The 14,653-nt window shown below is 37.6% G+C and overlaps 1 protein-coding gene and 1 long non-coding RNA gene across 9 annotated transcripts in view; one reads left to right on the forward strand and one right to left on the reverse strand.

The window, feature by feature from the left end:
- Positions 1-8,782, forward strand: part of LOC147871877 (kelch-like protein 10) — a 123,019-nt gene extending 114,237 nt beyond the window's left edge. For all 8 annotated transcript variants that reach the window (XM_087359867.1, XM_087359868.1, XM_087359866.1 and 5 more), the window contains 3 exons: positions 171-329; positions 1,316-1,523; positions 3,026-8,782. In XM_087359867.1, coding sequence (XP_087215993.1) covers positions 171-329; positions 1,316-1,523; positions 3,026-3,221 — 563 coding nt within the window. In that variant the 3' untranslated portion in view covers positions 3,222-8,782. The remainder of the gene's footprint in view (positions 1-170; positions 330-1,315; positions 1,524-3,025) is intronic.
- LOC110838294 (uncharacterized) lies at positions 906-14,448 on the reverse strand. The gene is made up of 4 exons (XR_015538182.1): positions 14,295-14,448; positions 7,324-13,922; positions 4,028-4,186; positions 906-2,106 (listed from the first exon to the last, which is right to left on the reverse strand). It is a non-coding gene; the product is annotated as an uncharacterized LOC110838294 (long non-coding RNA).
- Positions 14,449-14,653: the final 205 nt, after the last annotated feature.

The following is a 14,653-nucleotide window of genomic DNA, read 5'->3' on the forward strand; positions in this document are numbered from 1 at the left end:
GATGAACAGAGACGGCCGTGTCTGTGCAGTTTCTGTGACTCGAAGGGGGACTTAATAGATTTACAAATTTAAGAAGGGATTGTCCCATATCTGTGCTCTGCACGGACCAGTTTAATTCCTCTCCCTAAAACAAATATGTGTACAGTTCGTGTCATAATTTGTTTTTACAGACAAAATGTACGTCGCTGGTGGATGTAGTGTTGGTGATATTCAAAACTCGGTGGAAGTTTATGACCCGGACACCGACCTATGGACGTTCGTTGCTCCAATGCATTCTGGACGTTGGCCTTTTTCTTGTGTCGAGTTCCACGGCTGTCTGTACGCCCTAGGTGAGAACTCTGGACATTCTGAGTGATGCTCTTCTGTCCTCCTCACAGAATTTGCTGTTGTGAAATGTTTTCCTGGTATTTTTGAGTGCTTGAAATTTAAAGAACAGAATTTTTCTCCTGTCTTCACAGAGTTAGTTTGTCAGTAATTTTAACCCCGATTCGTGGTTTCGATTACATTCTCCACAAAGAACACTTAACTAACTAACTAACTAACAACGCACAATCTCTTGTGGTATCTCAACTAACGCATGCCCCATTTTTCACACAGTCGCAGTTTTACAGGTAAATATTTCGTTCTTGTAGCAAGGAAATTTCAGTTTGCCGTGCTGTTATCCCCAAAAAGCCGATGGTTTAAAGCATTCCCTTCGCAGTCTTGTGTTTCGTCACTTGTTTTCTAACGCCATTTTGAACAGAGCATCTTGTGTTGTTGTTGAACTCTATTTTCGTAATCAGTTTCATGAAACAGACGACAGATGTCAGGCTCAATTTCCTGTTGCTACAAGTACGAAAATAATATTTTAGCTATTTCATCATTTAATTCGTTCCTGCTATTAATATTAACAATGCAAGAGGGAATTAATTTTCTTCGTTGTATTTAATTCATTCGTTCCGTTTACGGAATTACAAATTTTAAGAGCGTAAATTCCGTTGGTTAAGAGGGACGGAGTGTGAAGCATCGAAATTACGAGAAATACAAACATGTAGAAAGTTATAATTGGTAATGTTGAAGGTAAGATACCACTTGTGATACATATGCGTAAAAGGAAGTATGATATTAAAATATTTTATGGAAGTAGAGTATGTGAGAAAGATTCAACTACAGGCTTTTGTGAATACGGTAATGGCTCCATAAAGGCCAGACATTTCGTGGCCATTTGACAGAGTAATGAATATCAAGATGGGCCCCGCTGAATGGGGTTAGAATAATTTATCGTTTGGTAGTTTTTTTTATATCCTGTGACCTGTTACTGAATGTGTGTGTGCAGGAGGACACAACTTGACATCATCCAAGCTCAGTACCGAAAAGTACGTCCCTGCAGAAGACACGTGGACCAAGATCCCTTACATGAACTTCTATGCATATAAACTCAACGCAGAAGTGATCGACGATATGATCTTCGTCATCACTGGATATTATGACAGGACCAAATTCGTACCCCAAGTCGCATGTTTCGATGACAAGGAAAATCGATGGTTTGTTTCTTTGTTTCTGTTACTTTTGGAAAGCACTAGGAAGTGAATCATTTCCGGTCAAAATAACCGCGATCTTGCTGATATTGTCGAAGAAAGTGACCGACGTTTCAGAGGTTCTTCCTGCTTACTAAGGGTCTTGAATAAACGCGCGAAAAATGGGATTGAGGAAGGGGGTAGAATGAACGCAGGCAGGGAGATTGTGCAGTCAAGCTGAATCGTTAAAGCAGAGGGCGAATGACTAGGAAATGTTAATCAGACGTGAGCCGTGACTGCATTAATAAGAGGCTCTTTGACTAAGTTTGTTTGATCAGTGGCACTCTCTTGGGCAGGAATCTTCTGGCGTTCAGCAAATCAGCATCGCCACAATCTTCGGCTTTCGTCAAAGTGTTAGGCCAGTTTCAGGTTTAACGACGCCTACCGCCTCATGTTCCCATTTCTGATGGAAGTTTATTTCAAAATGGCTGTCTCTTGGCGTGTTTAACCACGCAGTCTCCTGAAATCTGTTGACGGAGTTGGTAAGGGGCTCCAAAAACATCCCAGAAGCCATATTTCTTCATACTTGTTTGTGCAAGAGCCAGAAATCCTACGGAAATAAATTTAATTTTGGTTTTTGTCTGTCTTACGTGTAGCAGAACCTCTCCAGAACAATTTTTGTTGGGACAAAATCTTTTTTGAAAATGTATTGCTAAAAGAGGGAAATATTGTCATGTGCGCGTGTCTCAAACAAGACACGCTTATCTCCCCAAATAAAATTTATGATTAAATTTATTTTTCTGACCTAAGCTAATGGCTTAATGAAATGTACCAAACGTCGCTAGCCAGAACACAAGTCATTTGACATCGTTTTAAATTAGTCATAACCTCTCCCTCCATTTTGATGTAATAAAATGTATTACCTTATAATAGCAATATGGCTGGGGTTTTATGTGCATGAGTGAAAGAAAGATCACGTGGGAACTGTTCTGAAATATGGTGAGGCAATCGTGCGTCGTCAGACAGAACACAAAATAATAATAATAATAATAAGCATCCGAGTTATGACGGCAATACGCCTGAAGTTTTTGGCTGCTTGTGGACCAATTAAACAATTCATAATAATAATAATAATCGTGCATTGAATTCCGATTGGGGGAATTTTTGTTAAGTTTGTCTGGAAACAAAATACAAGCAACGACATTTCGGTGGAAACTGTGCCCTCAGCTTCAAGCAGTTTCCCATTCTACACAAAGACATGGATATTTTTAGGTTAACACAATTTACGACTCACAAAGATATTTTTAAGAAAATTGTTAAATTTTACATAAATGCACTGACATTCAAATTACATTTCTATTAAATTTGTATTAAATAAATTATTTATGGTAGAAGACGCATTCCTTCGTGAGTTACATCATCTCATGTTTTCTGTACCTGTCAGTGAAATGTGATAAAATTTGTCTTGAGTGTAGATTATACTAATGGACGATGAAAGTTGTTTTCATTTTTAATGTTTCAAATTGCAGGCACCAGGTGGCAGACTTGAATGTTTGTAGATACGGAATTTCGACTTGTGTCATCGAGAACCTACCGAATGCAGGCGATTACGCCTACAAGCACAGAGAGAAAATGATGGAGGAGAAATGCAAAAAAAGGAGGAGAAACGTAGAGGAAGGAGAAGGAGAAACGCAAAAAAGAACGCGAAATGTAAAAGAATCTTAGATTGGGAAAATCAGTAGTTTTTGCGGTTGATTACAACCACAGCGAACACTTTAAGTTAACTTAACATGTTCGTTGATTCTTTTACATTTAGCGTCCTTTTTTGCGTTTTTCCTCCATTAATTTGTCTCTGTGCTTCACACTCCGTCCGTCTTAACCAACGGACGTTACACTCTTAAAATTTGTAATTCCGTAAACGGAACGAATGAATTAAATACAACGAAGAAAATTCATTCCCTCTTGCATTGTTAATATTAAGAGCAGGAACGAATTAAAGGATGAAATAGCTAAAATATTATTTTCGTACTTGTAGCATCAGGAAATTGTGCCTGACAACTGTTGTGTGCTTCATGAAACTGCGTGCGAAATTAACTTTAAATATCAACACTAGATGGACTGTTCCAAACGGCGTTACACAAACAAGTGACGAAAAAGAAAGCCTACGAAGGGACTGCTTTAAACCATCAGCTTTTTGGGGATGACAGCGGCAAACTGAAATTTCCTTGCTACAAGAACAAAATATTTACCTTTAAAACTGCGACAGTGTGAAAAATTGAGCATACGTAACTTGAGATACCACAATAGATATTGTTAGTTAATTAGTTAGTTAGTTAAGTGTTCTTTGTCGAGAATGTAATCGAAACAACGAATCGGGGTTAAAATTACTGACAAACTAACTCTGTGATGACATGAGGAAAATGCTGTTCATAAAATCTCAGTCACTCAAAGAAAACCAGGAAAACATTTCACAACAGCAAGTTCTGTAAAAATGATAGAGGACCATCACTCGGAATGTCCAGAGTTCTCACCTAGGGCGTACAGACAGCCGTGGAACTCGACACAAGAAAAAGACCAACGTACAGAATGCATTGGAGCAACGAACGTCCATCGGTCGGTGTCCGGGTCATAAACTTCCAGCGAGTTTTGAATATTACCAACACTACATCCACCAGCGACGTACATTTTGTCTGTAAAAACAAATTATGACACGAACTGTACACATATTTGTTTTAGGGAGAGCCATTAAACTGCTCCGTGCAGAGCACAGACATGGGACAATTCGTACTTAAATTTGTAAATCTATTAAGTCCCCCTTCGAGTCACAGAAACTGGACGGACACGGCTGCCTCTGTTCATTTGTTTCTTTCTTTCGAATGCAGACAATCAGCGTGTCAAAGGAAATTAGTTTAACTGATAAAATTTAACATAAACAGCATAATGTGCTTAAATTAATGCATGATGTAAATGAAGGTAAGTTACGTCTTCTGTGAAACGAATTTTATTAAATTTGGTATCAGAGATGTACGGAACGAGCTGCTAAAAGGTGCTCTACATTTATAATATAACGCGCTAATTACGTGAGATTATTAACTGTTTCAAAAACATTACATCTGTATTTTATGATAGCCAGTTTGATAGTTTGATGGTTGTTTGCATTCACTCCTAGTGCACACTAAAAGGCAGAAGGCGACGCACAGGGACAGCTTACGAGAGCAGAAGAATCCATCACGCACTCAGAACTTCAAGCCGTTGAAGTCTGTGAAATCACGTAGTCCGTGGCACGGATAAAAGCAATAGATAATGAAAGAATATGGGACAGTGGAGTGGGGGAAACTTAGATCAAGAGCGAAGAGGAATGCCTTGATGATGAAGGAATTAAGTTCGTCTGAAACGTCGGCGGATGTCAAACGACGGCCATCTTCGTACTACCCACCGTGAGAACCTCAAATCCTGCGAATTTTTATACACTACTCCGGTGAGTGGCCCAAGGACTTTCTGGAAGTAACAATGATTCCATTACAGAAGAAAAAGAATTCAAAGAAGTGCGGCGATTACAGGACCATCAGCCTAATCTCACATGTGGCGAAGATAATGACTAAAAGACTAGAAAAGAAGATAGAGGAAGTGATGGGAGACGACCAATTTGGATTCAGGAGAGGAAGAGGAAGCAGAGATGCCATCGGAGTTATGAGAATAATTTCAGAGAGAGTTCTCGATGTCAAGGAAGAAGTATGTGCCTGCTTCATCGACTGGAAGAAGGCTTTCGATCGAGTAAAATGGAAGAAATTAATGAGGATCCTACAGAGAATTGGAATTGATTGGAGAGATAGAAGACTAATCAAAAACCTGTATATGCAGCAAAAAGTCAAAGTGAGACTGGACTCAGGAGACACCAACAGCATTGAGATAGGTAGAGGTGTAAGACAGGGATGCTGCTTTTTAACCTGTACGGGGAATGGCTTGCCAAGGAAGCTCTGGAGGGAACAGGAGACTTCAAAATTGGAGGAAGAGTGATAAAGACTGTAAAGTATACAGACGAATTAGTAGTATTGGCAAAGGAAGAGGAGGAATTACAGAACATGATGGACAAGTTAGTGGAGACAGGTAGAGAGTATGGAATGGAAATCAACATTGAAAAATCAAAGGTAATGAGGATAGCACCGAGAGCAGAACCATTGAACGTTGTAATTGGAAACCAACAGATGGAGAATGTGGAGCATTTCAAGTACTTCGGAAGCATAGTCACGACGGACGCCCTATGCACCAAGGAAGTAAAAGCAAGGATAGCCATGGCCAAGGCAGCTTTCGTCAAGAAGAGGATACTTCTCACTAGCAAGTTGGGCTTGGAGATGAAGAAGAAACTAGTGAAGTGTTACGTATGGAGCAGAGACTTGGACACTCAGGAAGAAGGAACAGAAATACCTGGAGAGTTTTGAAATGTGGTGTTGGAGAAGAATAGAGAAGATCAGGTGGACGGATCGAGTGACCAACGAAGAAGTATTGAGGAGAGTCAACGAGCAAAGATTACACGAAGGAAAGCCAACTGGCTGGGACATATTATGAGAAGGAATGGATTAATGAGTGATATCACCGAAGGCCAGGTTGAAGGAAAGAGAGGACTGGGAAGAAGATTGATACAGCTAACCGACGACCTTAAACAAGGAAAGAAGATGACGTTCCAGGAATTAAAACGAGAAGCTGAGATTAGGGAAAACTGGAGAGCTCTTTTTGGGCAGAGCAATGGACCTGTCATAAGACAGAACAGTGAATAATAATAATAATAATAATTTTTATGTCTGGATAGGTTATGTTGGTATGAAAATTAGTTTCAATGTAATCTTGATTCTGGAATATTATTAACTGATGTTTTGAGATTGAGATTATATTTGAAGTTTTGTGTAATGAATGCAATGTGTTTGGTGACATTTTTAGAACCACTCGAATGAATGAATATACTGTTTATCAGTTCAATCAGCAAGCTCTTGGAGATTTATGCATGAATGGAAACTTCTGTGATGTAGCAGTGTCTGAATGAAGTATAATTTAAAACTCGTGTAAATTACAGCTTTGGAGAAAGAGGAATGCCAATTTCAGTTAACACACATTAATGATTTTAGAAGATAATTACGAAGTTTCGAAAAATGACAGTACTAACTCATAAGATGTTCACCAGTTATTCCTGTCCTAATATTACTTTTGAATTGATGCTTCATTGCTGCAGCCACGAACAATGCACATGTGACCATTTCATTATAGGAGCTTTATCTTGGCTTGATTTTAGGAGTAGAACACAATTCTTAAATGAAATGCATGCAATTAAGAATCACCCGCACATATATTATTTATTGCAGAGGTGTCAGGCAATTAATCTGCATTTATTCTTCATATTAATACACCTAATTAATTTCATCGCCTAGCATGTGAAGGCATCTGGACCATGAAAAACTTGGCATCAAGACAGACTTGCCAGTATGAAGACGCAATTAAGGCTCTCAAGGAGTGAACAATTGCAAAGGCCATGTTCAAGTTGGAGAAGCAGCAACACAGAGTTAGAACTCTTAGCTGTGAAAGACTGTACTGGAATTACTGTAATTTCATTGAAACTTTATTTGTTTAATTATGCTATGACAACAGACAGCATTTTAGTATCTAATGACCAGAAAGTGTCCAGATCTTTCTAGAGAAAACAAAGTGTAACACATCATCGTCATATTGCCCTCTTAATTACGTATATGGTGTGTATTGTGTCAGCAAGCATTGTTTGCTTCTACGAGCGTTATTATAACATGTTTTCACTGTGCACTCATCTAATGTATTAACTCACATGTTCCTCGGTGTCAGCTGCAGTTTCTTTTCAGTTGTTCGACCCACCATTTGTCTGCCACTGCCTCTCAGCATCATCACTTTGCTACGTATGATTGGTGCAACTCTTGACCTTTTAACCTACCTCAGCAACAAGATACATATCAGTAACAATTCCTTCTAAAGAATGATCCTCTTAACATTTTAGTTTCACTTCCAGGACTTCCACTCATATCCGTTCTATTCCTGAGAAGACCAAAAGATGGTACCATAGAAAACAAAGTACGTTACCTCAACTACAGTAATTTGCTGACAGTTTAGGTGGATGGAAAATTGTAAAGGAACTGTTTCTGAATGTTTTGCATCTTACTCTGAAGGATGCAGACAGTAAAGAATGGAGTTCTAACTGCATTAGTTTTCTTACATGTTTTGGAAGAACTTAAAAATGATAAAAATGGGCAAATATGTAGCAGTTTATCAAAAATGTTTATATTCATGTGTATGGTTCATGGTAAATAACAAAACATCATTTATTGCATAGATTCAAATAAACTATTAACATTATCAGTTGAATTACAAAGAGACGACATCTGAAAACTGGAGCCGAAATATGACTCATCACATCCCGAACTTCAACACTGCTGAGAATTTCCTCTTCATTATGATCCATTAGGCATCAGGACTGGAGCTATGTAAGAACAAGCCTGCAATACTAGTAACAAAGGCCAAAAAATTAGTGAGTAAATTCAGATATAGTGGAACTTAATTAATATGGCGTGTAAGAGATAAGTAACGATGTCTTATTAAGACATGTTTATAAAAGTGTATTTTTGTTTTAAAATGCAGACTAGGCCCCTGAAAATTAAACAAATGTCTAGTCCAACAGTGAACCTGAAGCTGAATTAGCTTAATGTGATTTACATTACCAATGCCAACTTATTAAGTCATCTTTTCCCACTGCATGGCACTTCCTCTGGAAGCAGGAGAAGGCATCCAGAAATGGAGGGTCGCTGGAAATCAGGTCGGATGCTAACAACTCACCATAAAAGGACTAGCATATTTATACGGGTCTAATTTTTTAACTAGCTGAGCATGCTGTCAGCCTCTCACACAGTTTATAGCATGCAGTCCCACACAACCTGTTAATTCTCGTGGGATGCTCTTCTTTCAAGCGCTTAGAACGAAAACACAGTGCTGCCAATGTGTAAGTTGAGCATTAACAGACTAAGAGCCAGTTGACAGTCTGACCGCATGCAGCCTTTGTAATAACACTGCAACTGTGCTCTCTCCTTCAAAAATGAGGGTCTGGAATGAGGTATGGGATGAAGGAAACAAGAAAGAAAGGATTTAAGAAAGTAAGAAAGGAGGAAATGAAGAAAGGACTCCAGCTCGTGTATTAAATAAAATCTAATGTAATTAAGAGTCTATAATAATAGGACTGTGTACCAAAGAATTTTAAGGCAATGAAAATTGATTTTGTACGTGCTGTGTTATCTTCATCTCATTTTTTATCCTTATAATCATCAACCAGAAATTAGTTCTTGGGCACATGTTTCAGAAGTAACCTTCAACTCTGTGACCGAATGACTTGCATGCCTATATTCATAAATTATTTTAGTTATCTTACTGTGCGGGTGTTGACAGAGGTTGAAGGTGCTGTTGCCATGAAAATGTGGTGTGTCTGCCAGTGACATAAAATACTCCAGGAGGGTCAGGTGAAGACGATCTTTGCCTGTATTTTGCTTCTCTTTTGATTGCAAGAGAACTGTTCACTTTGATTTTGTTCAAGAAGGTCAAGCAGCAAACCAGCGTTATTTGGAAACACTGGCAAAGTTACGCATCGTGACAATGACCCTGGTAATGACGCACTTGCCGTCTACGAGTTTTGGGCCAGAAATTGATGTTGACACTGGACCATCCACCACATTTGGCTATTCCCAAAACTGAACACTCGTTTGAAGGGCCACAAAATTTCAGGGACATGCAATGGCCATCCTGAAAAGCATTCCTAAAGAGGAGTTACAGAAACGTTTCCAGCAGAGGATAAACTGTTTCACAAAGTGTATTGGTATGCGGGGAAAACTGCTTCAAAAGTGACAGCAACCATTATTGAGCAGGTAATTAAGCACAGCTTTTATGGGGCATTTCAGGGATGTAATTGTACACCTCCTGAAACAAACACAAATGTCATATGTTCAATTTTGTTAAAAGGAAATTTATTCTGAACTTCACAGGAAAAAATCTGTACCTCAGAGGATAGCAATTCCATTCTGTTATTCCAATAGACATTTGGGACTATTTTATTCGATCATAAAGTGGTGATTTCAGTGAATGTATTTAGTGCTATGCACTAGCTTAAACTCAGGTAGAAAATTAATACATACATCTTTATTACATTCCATGGATCCATAAGTTAGTCAGATGGCAATAGGATGTAGAATAAGTCATAATAATACAATACATGTTATACAAATACAAGTCATATAAATGTCACAAAAATACAAACAAAGGATAAATTACGACTTACTTGTAGACATTAGGAATTCATCGACATCCTGTCACTCATTAACTCACAGAACACCAGAAGAATATTGCAAATTAAATTTTATTAAGTGAAACAAATAAACTGTTATTTAAATTAATTTTTAGACCATACAAGAACATTATAAGTAAATTTTCAACTTGACATTCACAGTGGGAAAGTATAACTTCATGTTTCCTGGTACTTTGTAAAGACAGAAATCTTGAATAAAATAATTATTATATTTGTTTACTGTCAAATCACAATAAAATAGTAAGATAAGATAATTAAAATGATTAAAATATCATCTTATGTTCCATATCGAGCATTCGATTTACATCGGAACATTCACAACATGTTTCGGTTTATCAAACCGTCATCAGGTGTAAATTATAATCTTTTAAACTCAAATTACAATTATTTATAGTTTTTACAATTTTATAATTTTATCATCTTTCTCAGTATATTTTATGAAAGTTGTGTATAGATATTATTAATATAACATTATTGTTGAGGTGGTGTTATTGATGTTTATACCAGTCATATATGAAATAGCAATCGGTTCAGACGTGTTCAGAGGAGAGATCCAGAAGTGTTACCATCTCGGAACGAGGTTCAGCGGCAGGTGGTGTTCCTGCAGCAGCAGATGGAGGAGAAGGAACGAACAATACAGCTTCTTCAGCTGCAGATGACAAAGTACACAAATTCGGATTCTGTGACACATGCAGCTGCTAAAGAGTCCTGCAATGCTACTACACAGACTGAGAGGGTTCGTCCAGTGTCAGCAGGACCATCTCTCCTTCAGTCACTGCCATCAGAAGGCAACATGGGACCCCTTGTGAGTTTGACTGATACATGGGTCCAGAGGAGACAGCCATCACTGGGATAGCCGGAGGTAGGATGACAACCAGTAATGACAACTTCAAAATTCCCAGGGAAAGGGGTCTGGAAGCAGCGAAATAGCTTGGCTGCCTTAGAACTTGTTGCTGCAGTGACATCTAGATCCGAGCAATCGGGCATCCCTACAAGGAAGTATAGTGCTATTACCACATCCTCAACATTACCAAGACGAAGTCACATAGGAAGTAACAGCATAGCAACCAAAACCTGACAGAATTTGTAGATTTGTATGTTGTATGTTGTGATATTTTGAATATTGATGGTGGTCCAGTTGCCTGCTCTAGGATATCGAAGATCCTTCTTTCCCACACATTCATATCTGAAATTGACATGTATTTAAAATTAAAATGGGTAGCTGGCGTATTAATTGCTGAATAGCATACTGTGTACCTCATAAATTATTCTCTTTATTTTCACACATTCCATTGTACATTTTTATTAAATTATTGTTTTAAAGAAAGAAAGAAAAAAAAACAGAGAGAGAGTCAATAACGAACCTCGTTCCGAGATGGTAACACTTCTGGATCTCTCCTCTGAACACGTCTGAACCGATTGCTATTTCATATATGACTGGTATAAACATCAATAACACCACCTCAACAATAATGTTATATTAATAATATCTAGACACAACTTTCATAAAATATACTGAGAAAGATGATAAAATTATAAAATTGTAAAAACTATAAATAATTGTAATTTGAGTTTAAAAGTTTATAATTTACACCTGATGACGGTTTGATAAACCGAAACATGTTGTGAATGTTCCGATGTAAATCGAATGCTCGATATGGAACATAAGATGATATTTTAATCATTTTAATTATCTTATCTTACTATTTTATTGTGATTTAACGGTAAACAAATATAATAATTATTTTAATTAATATCACAATATGATGTAGCTATACTATCTCAGAAATCTTGAATTTGGTTATTGCTATGTTTGTTGTTAATCTTTAAAGTATGTGTTGTGCATAAATGCATTATTATTTGTATAGGAAAATTATCATGCAGTGCTTAAAGTAGATGCAGACTTTGGTCACCCGTCACTAGAATACTATATGACGTAACTGTTAGTTTACAATTGACACATTTGTTTATTGGAGAGCAGATCCTGTTATTAGGTGGCCAATATTTCATGGGCTTTCCATAGTCTCTTCCCCTTTAACACTCTATTACTGTGCTTTGTTATACTGTATTATTGGAGGTTTTGTTCAACTGTAGCTAACATATGACTTGTAGAATTTGCCTTTGAGCTAGAGCAAAAGAAGTTCCCTTTCTTTTAGAGCAACACAGGAAAGGGCTGTTATTTGTCTGACTTGGCTTTTTATTGCCTGTCATAAAGTAACTTTCCTCAAGCTTGTCTCATTCCCAGAAAGTCTGTGGACTTCTGTTCTGAATTCTGAAAGTTGCCAAAGTCCACATTTTGAGTTTTCCGAAATTTGGGCTCTTGTTGATCCTGCAATTCTGCTTCTACTCGTCTTCCTTGTACCCATCTCAAATCAGTGTCAAATGTTGTATATGAATAATAATATAATATTGGTATATCTCAGTAAACCCTGTATGTGAACACTGTTTTGTAACTCGGACTTTCACCGATGCTATCCCCGCCTGATAATTGGGTTGTTTTTAAAGGAAATGGTGACACTTTGACACTGTCACCCCACAATCATTTCAAAATAAGCATCAGCTAAGGTCCGGGAGTGAGACAAGTATCAGTACAGAGTACAAAAGTTCACATATTGTACCCGGGATACGCCCTTGCTGACCAATATATATACACCAGCAAGAGCATTACCCAACACTCTTTTAGATCTGTTACGAGTCAGTCTTCACGACGGCACTTCAGTTCAGAGTCGGCCACTGCGATAGCCTTACGCAGCCAACTAGTGTAATTTACTATTTACTAGTAATAAAACCTTGTACGAGTCAACTCTCTGCAGTACTTATTCAATCGGCGACGAATAACCAACCAACCAACCAATCAAAATCCGCTCGACCAACGTTATTCGAACCCACACTGTACTTACACGGTTTTTCCCGTGTCTGGTACACAACACAAATGCTAACCCCATTTCTGTTTGTTCTTTCTGCTTTTCATTTTATGTTTTATGTCCGTGACAAAGGAAGCACCTTGTTATTTCTGAAGTTCACTGTTGTGTGCATTAAGAGAAATCTGGAGAATTTGGATTTCTTGTTCCAGACCTTCTGGTGGAAGGTGGAAAAGAATTATGTCCTCCGCCTGCCAAGTGAGGGAGACTAAGCCCAAAATTTTAGTAGTTTGTCATATAGAGATTTTTGCCCAGAAGTAGCCATGTTTATTTCATGATACTTGCATTTGTCTGTATAACTTTGGCTTGTGGGTGAGAGCCATGTCAGTTGTTTAGTGTTAACAGTAATTTTTGCAAACATTGCAGTAACACACATTCAAGGTGGGTATGAGATGGGGCCAGTTCCGGAGGCGTTATATATATAGGCTATCCACCCACGAAGACTTGCAAGGAAAATGTATTTGTCTGGATTCTCATGTACCATGATGTCATAATGTTATATAAATGAAACATTATTGCCATATTCTGCAGCAGCTGTAGATAATAGGTAAGAATTTGCATATTCTGACCAGGAAATGTTACCAAACATATAACACATCATATCACCTCTGACATAATTTAGGACTGACTTATTATTGGACACATTTATGACCTGGTGTTTTGTATTTGCAGGAAAATTTCTTGGTAATTGGCACATATCATGGCTACGTGCAAGTCTGGGACGTTGCCGTAAATTCCCAAGTTAATGAGCTGCTGACCCATCCAGACAGAGTTGGATCGCTTGCTTGGAATGGTGGTGATGTGTTGTCAGGAAGTAGGGATGGACTTATCTTACAATGTGATGTGAGAACTCCTAGTCTTGTTCCAGAGAGAAGGTTGATTGGTCATCAACACGAGGTTAGTAGAAAATCATTTAAATGTTATTAATTTTGTTATTATTGCAAAATAGTGTCATTGTGTTTTTGGACTGTGACACCATGTGGACTCACATAGACACCAGACTTTTGGAGATACATACAATTTCAATCTTCAGCTCTGAAGATAAAGACAGTTCAACTCCACATTGCATCATGACCCAGAAGAACAGCATCAACATCCCCACCACAGTCAGAACCTCACATGAAATTTTGCTGTTATCGTTGAGAGCTGAAAAATATGTTTTAAAATTATTGTCATCCATTGCAATTACTATAAATATCTTTTGTTTAAAAGTTTGCGGCTTGAAGTGGTCTCCAGACAAGCAGAGCCAATGACAATCGCCTCAATGTTTGGAATATCCATTCGGACTCACCTGTGCAGACTTACACACAGCATTAGGCAGCAGTGAAAGGTAGGAATCATTGTGTTTATCATCCACATTTGTGACAGATTAAAATAAGATTCTATGAAGTGAGTAAATATTATTATATTGTCACGTGTTTGTGCAGTCTTTGCTGCAAGAAAAATCATGCACTTAAAACCAAAAGTGTTTTTAAATAAATTCTGTTAATATAATTCAAAACAGAACGAGAAACTTACACAATAACAACTTACACCAAGATGGTGTGACCGCTTTATACCTTTGTCGCTAAGTATCTTTTCTAGAGCGATCACAATAAACATGTCAAAAACGACATTATTCTAATTAATAAACATAGGCAGCCATTTTTAACGGAAGTAATACTGTAGTAAAATTTGAAACTATTGTTTCTTAATTCGCCAATTATCCTCAACATCAGACCAATAGAATTTAATTAATCTAACATGTATGTTTTTTATAATGTGAAAACATATGTTTTAATAACACGCTCTATTAATCAGTCAGAATGTCGATTTACTTTCATTACCAACACTCAAGCATGGAAGTTTCTTTCATATTAACTAATGCTTCAATGCAA

This window comes from Zootermopsis nevadensis, unplaced genomic scaffold (genome assembly GCF_977971745.1).
Source record: "Zootermopsis nevadensis isolate Lab colony 2312 unplaced genomic scaffold, Znev_1.0 Znev_ptg000037l, whole genome shotgun sequence".
Lineage (NCBI taxonomy): Eukaryota > Metazoa > Arthropoda > Insecta > Blattodea > Termopsidae > Zootermopsis > Zootermopsis nevadensis.